Below are 9,806 nucleotides of genomic sequence, written 5' to 3'. Positions count from 1 at the left end.
GTTTAAAATGGTTTCCTACCACAAAAAAGTTGTTACACACTAAGATAATCGCTTATAATTTGTTCAAATACATAATAAAGAAAAACGTAAATAAAACAACAGTGATAGCTAGCTTCTTAACACACCTCACGAAGCAATGCCATAAATATATCAGGTAGTCCTCAAAACCGATCAGTTCATTACAGACCAGTGTCGCGCGATGTTCGCTTGTAAAGTCGGTCAAAATAAATGCTAATTTGTTGGAAGCGATCGTTGAACTACTAAACGGCACGTGACTGCAATTGCTTCGAGTGCTTCAATAAAAACACCTTCAAAACAGAGACATTTCGGGTTACATTGCTGTGCTAAACCGGTTTCGGGAACTCGATAACGCGAAAGCTCAGAGTTTTGGGACTGAAACTGATCAGCTTGAAGCGGTGCAGTGCGTAGGAGTCCACCAGCCAGCCATCTGGACGCTCATCCCGGTCCTTGGCATCCGCGTCCAGCGCATCCACCTCGGACTCGCCCAGTTCCTTGCAGAAGGTGAGCACTAGTTCGGCTATGGCCAGGCGGCAGTGTTTCGGGTCGAACTCCTCTTGGATCTGCGAGTTCGCCAGCACGGTCTCAATCCGCCGGACCATCTCATCCTTCTCCTCAGCAGTGCCCAGATCCAGGAGATTGCGCAGGCCGACGAACAGCATGTCCACGAGGACATAGGACCGACCGTCGATCCAGCGACGCACCACTCTCACTGGGAGGGCATGTCGCAGGTGCTGCCTCTGAAAGATCACCAAACTGTCATGGGGTTTCTGATCCTGGGACAAGCCGTAGATGTCCGCCGATCCACGTTCCGTGCAGCAACTCCGGATGCAGGGCCAGTCCGCTTGGCGCACTGCCTCGATCATGGTGGCCGCCGCCTGGCGAGTCCCCTCCTGGAATCCGCCCTCGTCGAAGGCCACGCCCAACAGACGGCGGAGGCGCCACAGGCAGTAGCGGTGCCGCAGTCCACTGAGCAACTGCATCACGCTGAGCTTCCAGCGCAGTCGCCTCCTGGTCAGATGACCCAGACTGCGGTGTGGTTGAAGTGCGGCGCGGCAGAGCGTCTGAGGGGTGTTGGGACCATAGACCCGCGCTATACAGATAATTTTGGTGCGACTAGAGCCACGCAGAAACCTCAAAAACATATTGGAAACAAGAAAGACAAACTAGAGAGCAAAATGAACATAAAGAGAATAAGTCAAGACCTACCTGGTTTTCAAATAACCAAGCAAATTAAAATCATTAATTTTCGATCCATTTTCACTTCTCTCAGTAATAGAGACATTACCGACCATATAAATTATGTATATTCTTGATCACCATCAGCATCAACAATCGAGTCGATCCGTCCGCCATCTAGTCCCCTAGTTTTAAAACTTTCGTAATGAGACTTAGTATATATGTACGTATAGTAAGTCGGATCGCGGTGGATCAACTATATCAAATAGTTGCAAAGTACTCCTAAATATTCATTCGTTTTAAACGATTTCAAAAATTGTATAATTTAGTAATAATAATTATAATTACATTTTATAAAAGTGGGAAAAATAATAGAACAAAGAATCTAACTTTACCTTGCTATAAGTATATAACAATGAAACTGACCCGATTTCAAAAATACATTTACAAATTTTATACAAATTTAAGGATAAATTATATAGTTGCCATATGTTCGTTAAATAACATTCTAACAGCATTAAAATCACTAGTCGATTCTGAGAACAATATACTATATTTTCAAGGTTTTCGACTTCTTGTTTAATCTGCTGTTAAGCCATTCCCACTTCAGCATTAAGTTTAAGTTTCCCTTTTCCCTATACTTTTAAGACCATTTGAAACATGCTAAGCCTGATTCTGTCAAATCATTATAATCTCATTCTCTATTTACAGCATGCCGCAGCTCAACGGATTTTCCTGGATCTTCCTTATCCTTATAATTCCTTCTATCCAGGCTGCGTACGATCATTATCGGTTGCCCACTGCTCTGGAGCCTCTACACTATAACCTGCGAATCCTCACTCATTTAAATAGTACAGATCAAAGGTTCGAAGGCTCTGTAAAAATCGATCTTTTAACGCGAGAGTCGACCAAAAATATCACTTTGCATGCGGCAAACCTGAAGATAGATGAGAATCGTACGTCAGTGAGCTCCGACCAGGGAAAAAACGACGTTACTAAAATCGAAATAAATGAGGTTTATAATTTCTACATCCTGCACTTATGTCAGGAACTGGAAAAGGGTCAGATATACCAATTGGAAATGCACTTTGATGCAAGGCTAAATGATTCGTTAAGTGGCTACTACAAAAGTAATTACACCGATGAGAATACCAAAGAAGTTCAGTGAGTTTCATGGACCATTGTTCAGTTCATATCTAACTTTGTAAATCTTTAGTAACCTAGCAGTCACCCAATTCTCGCCTACGTTTGCCCGACAGGCATTTCCCTGTTTTGATGAACCGTCCTGGAAATCCACCTTCAATGTGACCCTGGGCTATCATAAAAACTTCACGGGTCTGACTGGTATGCCTATCCTTGGATGTCAAGATCAGTAAGTATATAAGTCTGGACTTCAGACTTTGGAGGTTTAAGTAAATTATTGCATTAGACACAAACAGGATCAATAAACAGGATTACTACTGTCCCTATCTACCTGTCTATCTTGAATATAACCCTCGCACTAAAATATATAGCAGTATAAATATTTTATATTAATTTAAACCTATTTTATTTTTGTATAATTAATAAAACTTACAATGTAACTTAAATTTCTTATTTTTTCAGTGATAGTCTCGAAAACTACATTTGGTGCGATCACGAGCAACTTCTGAGGACCTCGACCTATTTAGTAGCATATGCTGTTCATGATCTGAAAAATGCAGCCACCGAGGAAAGTCAGACCAGCAATAAAGTAATCATTCGCAACTGGATGCAGCCAAAGTTGCTGGATCGCGAAATTATTTCCATGGAAATGGCACCCAAGCTGCTTTCCTTTTATGAGAATCTTTTTCAAATCGATTTTCCTTTGGTGAAAATCGATCAACTCACTGTACCCACTCATAGATTTTCGGCAATGGAAAACTGGGGTCTGGTCGTCTACAACGAAGATAAGTTGCCGGAAAACCAGGGCGTTAATCTGCAGCAACAGAAGGATCGTACTGCCGAAACGGTGGCCCATGAGTATGCGCATCAGTGGTTTGGAAATCTAGTCACTATGAAGTGGTGGAACGATCTCTGGTTGAAGGAAGGTACATCCACTTATTTCTCCTACTTGGCCCTAGATTCCTTGCAACCTGATTTGACTAGGGGTGAGCGATTTATAGCTTTGGATTTGGGAACGTTTTTTGCCATGGACTCGGGGGGTACTGTGCCAGCCATCTCCAAGGAAGTGAAGAACTCTTCACAGATACTCGGACAGTTTACAGAGTATGTTTATAAAAAGGGAGCACTTACCATCCGCATGTTGCACAAGCTGCTTGGAGAGGAATCCTTTTTCCAAGGCATTCGTTCTTTTTTAAGGAAGTACTCACTGGGAAATGTGGATCAAGGAGATCTTTGGCAGTCTCTTCAGGAGGTATCAAAGCTAAATGGGGTTATTCCCGTGGACTTTAATCTAAGTAGGGCCATGGATTCATGGACTTTACAGGGGGGCTATCCCTTAGTTACCCTCATTCGAGACTACAAAACTGGCAGACTAACTCTTAATCAAACCAGATTCTACCAGGGCAAGAATATTTCAGAGGATTCACACTGCTGGTGGGTTCCCTTAACTTTTGTTAGACAAAATCATCCTGACTTTGAGCAAACTAATCCACAGTTTTGGTTAGAGTGTCCTTCTGCTACAAAAGTTTTGCAGTTGCCTGACCTCCCAGCCGCTGATAAATGGATTATTCTTAATCCCCAAGTTAGCACAATTTTTAGAGTTAACTATGATGAACACAATTGGGACCTAATAATAGAAAGTCTTTTGAATGATCACAATCATGGTGGTATTCACAAACTAAATAGAGCTCAGTTAGTAGACGATCTAATGGCGTTGGCCTCAGTAAAACTCCAGAAATATGACAAAGCCTTTGATCTGCTGGAATATCTGAAAAAAGAGAAGGACTTTCTGCCTTGGCAGAGAGGTGTTGGAATCTTAAATCACTTTGGAGCTTTGTTGCGTGGTCAGGAGGCAAAGGAATTTAAGGTGAGCTCTTTTAGATTGTACTAATTTATAATAATCCTAATTCTTTGTTATAGATCTATATGCAAAAGTTGATTTTACCGCTGTACAGTCGCTTTCCAAAACTAGCCGCACTATCAAGCCCCGCCATCAAAGATATTCCCTTATTGCAATTCGTATATTCCCAAGCATGTTGCTATCACGTGGATGATTGCATTAATCAGGCCAAGATATTGATCATGTCAAATTGGAATCGGTCCCAGGTTGAGTTGCCCTCCCATTTCCAGAAGATTGCCTACTGTTCGTTTTTGGAAGAGGGCGGCGAGATGGAGTTTCAGAAGATATTTAGCCTCTTTCAGAACACCACAAATTCTGCTCAGAGGCGGATATTTGCATCGGCCATCGGCTGCAGTCGTAATTTTAAACATTTCGAGCAGTTTCTGGACTTTACTTTTAAATCAGAGGAGAAACTTTTTAGCGATTGTTATATGCTAGCAGTTACGACAGCCTTGAGTCGAGAATATATGGTTACTCCCATAGGAAACTATATTTTAAGCAATGCAAAAATCCTGGGGTAAGTTTAAAATGTTATACTTATTTATATTACTTTATTATGCAATGGAATTCCCTGCAGTAAAAAGTTTAAGAAGAAAGAGCTCAAAGGACTATTGGTCAGCTTGGCGGAAAATCTTCAAAGTCCTGAGGAATTGGAACAACTTAATGTGCATTTGAAGGATCTCAAGGAGTACGAAGAACCTCTAAAAGAGGCCCTCAAACTGGGTGAAATAAATCAGAAATGGCATAAGGATTGCTCCAGTGATTTTAGTGAGGCTCTAAGGAAACGTATATAATATTTCACACTAAAAATTAAAATAATTGGGATTTTATTGCCTTGTATTACAAGCCTGACAATCTGGAAATTAATATTTTAAATATATTTTATATATAATATTTTTGTACTCTCAATTTATTATATATATTTTTGACATTTTGATTATAATGAATTAAAAAGTGAAAGCTATAACATTATAAATTTCTGAATTACATACTGTTCATATTTGTTAAACACTCCTACTAATCGTTCCTGATAAAAAGTGTTGTTATAATAGAATTTTCATTCACAAAAAATCCATTTCTTAAGTTTAAATAAGTTTTGTGGACCTATTCCCGACTTTTGAAAGGAATTCCAGTGCCAGTACCTGTGTAAACTCATTGTGGCTAAGATTCGGCGAGCTGTCAAGTTCCATGTTTTCGGTATTAATTAAGGCAATGGCGATGAAATCTTTGAGCCGGCATTGAAAGGAATGCGATTTGGGGGGAGGGCAGGACGGGGCCTAAGGAGGCCAGCTGTCAGAAACGGATCCTGTCAGGACTTTGACTGGTGGATTGCCTGACACGGGACACACACCGACACTATTCGTCCGAGCGGCATCCATCTGCAGCTCCTTTGTTTTGGCGGAGCTGTTTGGTTCCTTCTGGCATTTGACGTTTACACGGGTACGTCAAAATATGTATTCCGTCCTGCCATTTCCACCGATGATGACATGTGCAAAGAACATGGAAATGGCGGCCCGGCATTTAGTTATCCCCTTTGTTTAACGCTTCCAGTTCCTGTCATCTGGCTTTGGAACAGGGATTGGAGTACGAAAAGGAATAGGAATAGGGATCGAGATCGGGATCCACAACTGTCAGCCAATTAGCCAAATTAATCGCTCGTAATTGATGTGCCAGGGGGTTAATGGATTGCATTGCAAAAGAGAGACTTAAGGCGTCAATCAGGTGAAAGTATATGTCAATTGCATCCAATTTGATGGCTTATGCAATCTTGTAGTCACTTCAACTATGCAATCTTGTAGTCACTTCAACTAAGCTTGCACTTACTAACAATCACTGACTTGTTTATGGACTGCTTCAGCAGACAATAAGGAATATTTTCCAGAATTTAAGCTTACAATCGCCCGGAGATAATAAAGGCTAATTCAATTGAAAGCTTTGGAAGATGCTCAGTAATTTACAATTAATACAATTAATAGATAATAACTTGGGAGAACGGGAGCTGCAAGGATAGATGCAAAATATTTGTCATTAAATTAATTCTGTGATTCTGACTAAGAGGTTCTTAGCTTTGCGAAATAAATGTAAAAAATTAAGAGTTAAAAACCTTTTAAAAAATTCCGTTGGCAGTAAAATTCATTCAAGTAAATATTGCGCTGAATCAATCAATTGATGACCCATAATTGAAACCACAAAGGGAATCCATATGCACATACATCTTATATAGTATGCATCGCTATATTTGTTGGGAAATGCATACGAAAATGCAAATGAAAAGTGGCCCTGTCAGAAAAATTAACGCTATTAATGCTTGTTAAAAGCGGATATTAAATTAATTAAATGTGATGCCAGCTTGACGTGCGTGTAGAACAGAACAGAAACAGAGCAGAACAATTTGGTCCGGGGATGTGCAAATGTTTTTCGACACACACGGACTCGGATGTCGGATTATTTCATGTTAAATATTTACCCTGGACATCGGCATTTTTAGCGCTACTTTTTGCTTATTTATTTATCACAAATTAATTGAATTTGACCGCGTCAGAAAGCAAGAGCGGTGCAAATGTCAAATTAATTGTCGATTTAAGTATTCTCCAAAAACATATGAATGCGTTAGTCGACTAAAAAGTAAAGAATTTTAAAGTATTTTCTTTTTTTGTTTTCTCTCATATATCTGAGACTATGGAGCTTTATAATGTGGGTCAAATGGAAATATCTAAAGGTAAATCTGATATAAATCTATATTTGTTTTTAATTATATAGCATGTATTATAGATATAGCTACAAAGCGAACTACAGATAGAAAGAACAAAGTTTTGTGTTACAAAAAATAAATATTCTATATTTCGACTTTGTTGCTTGAAAACAATTTCCGATAAATTTTTCAATTGCTCCTATGGCAGCTATATGATATAGTCGTCCGATTTTTATAAAAGCTAAATTAAAACGATCCGGCCATTTATAGTTTCTGCATCAAGAATATATATGTACATATAGTGTCGGAAAAACGCCCTTCACTACGTTGCAAACTTTTGACTGAAATTATAAGAGGGTATTGTAAAATGGTATAAAGTATAAAAACAGTTATCCTTGCATCCCTTTGGATTTCGTAACTTTAAAAAACTTTTGTTTCTTCGACTAATATAAATTTAATAATATATTTACCTCCAATTTGAACAGTATACATTTGACAATTTGACATTTGGCCTAAACAGAAAATATTCCAACTCTTGTATAATTTTGATAGGAACTTTATAAGACTTATATTCTTGAATCATTTAAGTGTCAAAGAATAATTAAGTGTTTTGGTAAGTCATTTTTAATTTGAAAGTTGAAAATTTGGTCTTCTTGAAGTATTTAATTTTCCCATCTAAAATTGATGAATGCTAGTATGTGAGTAATTTGAGGATGAAGTTTTATGCTTGGTTAGCTCTTTTCAATGCCAGATGCCCGGGGCTAAATTTGGATTTTAGCTGCAATATGCCTTGACTGCAATTCGGGGATCCTTCAGCTTCTGCAGCTTGGCACACAATCAAATTTTGGACGTTAATTAATATGCATTCAGTGCCTGGCAGGGCAGGGATCAAATTATGTAATAGCCGCATTAAAATTGAATTTCTCGATGCGTGCCTCGCAGATTGCTCCTGAGTGTGTGTGTGTGTGGGTGTATCTGTCCAGTTCGGTTTGCCAGTGTGTGAATCCGTGTGCGTATCCATGGACTTGGTTTTCTGTGCACGTGGCACTGACGCAGGACCTCCACTCGCTGTCCATTGGAAAATGGAAAACGGTCTAATTACCCCTAATTGAATACGACAAGCTTGCACCCACGGAACCCCGCACCCCATTTAAGTGAGACAAATTATTTGTGTGTAGCTGCAATTGCAATTCAATTGGAGTGTTTAGATTATCAATTCTTGGCAAAGATTTGTCGATTATGCTGTGTGTCCGGCAATCGGGTCAATTGCTACTCCCAAGGAGTTGTAAACGTGATTACCATTGTGCTCAAATGCGAATAGGTTAATGGGCTTCATATTTTCTGGGGATGGGGTTTTTGTTGATTGTATTTTACTTCACCAACGACGTCTGTCAATTATATCCAAGATGGCACATTATTATTAATTAAATAATTGGCAATTTGCCACCTGCAATTTATTTTATCTCCGATATATAAAATGTTTTTAAACTATCTTGCTAAAATAATAAATCAATTGAAAGGTTAAATAAATGTCTTAAAATAAAGTAATATTAAATATAAATATTATATATAAATATAAATATTAAGGCTTCTAATTATTAATTTTTCTTTTAACTCTGGTTCCGGACCGAAATTCTTTTAGCTGTACAAATCTATTACACATTTTTATAAAACTATAGATACATTTTGAAATACTAAGAGTTATAGATGTATACCATAATCTTTTTACTATTTGTATACTTGCTTTATATTTATTATTCTTCGTTCGTTTTACATTCTTTATGTTCTTGCCATTAATAGACTTCAGATTTTTAAATACTTCTTTTCATTGCTAATTTCTTTCTGCACAAAGCTCCTTTCATAACTTTTAGTATGAGTCATTTTGAAATGCATTTTAAAGCCCTCACTGAACTTAGAAACCTTTTCATTGCACTGGCCTTTTACCTGCCAAGTTTGCTTTCTTTTTAGCCCGTTATTGAGGAAATATATTTCAATTAGTGCATTTTTCCCTCGTAAGCTTTGCTGCTTCATTGTTCTTGGGCTTTTTAGATTTTCCATTTTCCCTGCTGCTTGTTTGTTTGCCTTTCGATGGGAGATGTCGATGCTTTTTATTGTCTAACTTGTGTATTACATTTTGTTGATGTCGTAAATTAAGGCAGATCGGGGTGTGAGTGTTCATTGTTCGTTGTTTTAATGGCGCCAAGGGGAAATAAATTCATTAAAAACTTTTGGCCAATGCGAAAATCCTTTTTATTGACTTTGGCCGGGCGGTTCGGTGGTTGCGTGTGCAAATATTTATGCAAATATTTCTGCACTGGCTAGCATGTTTTGATTGTGCGGGGTCTGATGCATATTCACAATCCGAATCGAATCGATTTGCTGACCGAATGCGAGTGTTTCCACCTTGCCCCACCGCCCTCATCATAATCAGAGCGAAAACTTTCTTTACATTACTTTACATTTATTGCTTCCTTCCCCGGGCCCCAGTACTTTTGTTTGAATTCTGGTCGAAAGAAATAGAACGTGAAAACTATTTCTTGCTGGCGCCTCCAGGCTGCGAGACATTCAAGAAAGTTGCCACAAAAGGGGAAACACGACCAGAAGCCCAAAAACTTCCCTTGTCCGGCTAACGGAGAGACGGACGGACAGAGCCGGGAAAAAGGAGAGGGTCCGGGACAAAGAGATGGCAACTTACAAATTTAGATTACGAGGCAAGCACAATTGCCACACATGTTTGCACAAATGCTGGCTGGATTGTTTAATTTCGTTTAATTAAATTGCAAATATTTTATTGCTGCAACTTGCAACAGAAATTCTCCTTGTAGAGTTTAAATTTGTGTGGCACCATCTTGCACATGCGGCACTTCACTGGCA

At 38.9% G+C, this 9,806-nt stretch overlaps 2 protein-coding genes across 2 annotated transcripts; one reads left to right on the top strand and one right to left on the bottom strand.

Moving 5' to 3' along the window:
• Positions 1-32: 32 nt before the first annotated feature.
• On the bottom strand, positions 33-1,193 carry LOC108049568. Its single transcript, XM_017130788.1, has one exon. It carries the CDS (start codon positions 1,161-1,163, stop codon positions 345-347), a length of 819 nt encoding a protein of 272 aa, XP_016986277.1. The 5' UTR covers positions 1,164-1,193; the 3' UTR covers positions 33-344.
• Positions 441-5,082, top strand: LOC108049567 (aminopeptidase N). Its single transcript, XM_017130786.2, has 6 exons — positions 441-522; positions 1,909-2,361; positions 2,414-2,569; positions 2,803-4,207; positions 4,261-4,757; positions 4,818-5,082. The coding sequence occupies exons 2-6, from the start codon at positions 1,910-1,912 to the stop codon at positions 5,032-5,034; spliced, it is 2,727 nt and encodes a 908-aa protein (XP_016986275.2). The 5' UTR covers positions 441-522; position 1,909; the 3' UTR covers positions 5,035-5,082.
• Positions 5,083-9,806: the final 4,724 nt, after the last annotated feature.

This window comes from Drosophila rhopaloa, unplaced genomic scaffold (assembly GCF_018152115.1).
Source record: "Drosophila rhopaloa isolate 14029-0021.01 unplaced genomic scaffold, ASM1815211v1 contig_115, whole genome shotgun sequence".
Lineage (NCBI taxonomy): Eukaryota > Metazoa > Arthropoda > Insecta > Diptera > Drosophilidae > Drosophila > Drosophila rhopaloa.
Note: the sequence above shows the minus strand (reverse complement) of the source record. Positions and strands in the feature narration are given on the sequence as shown.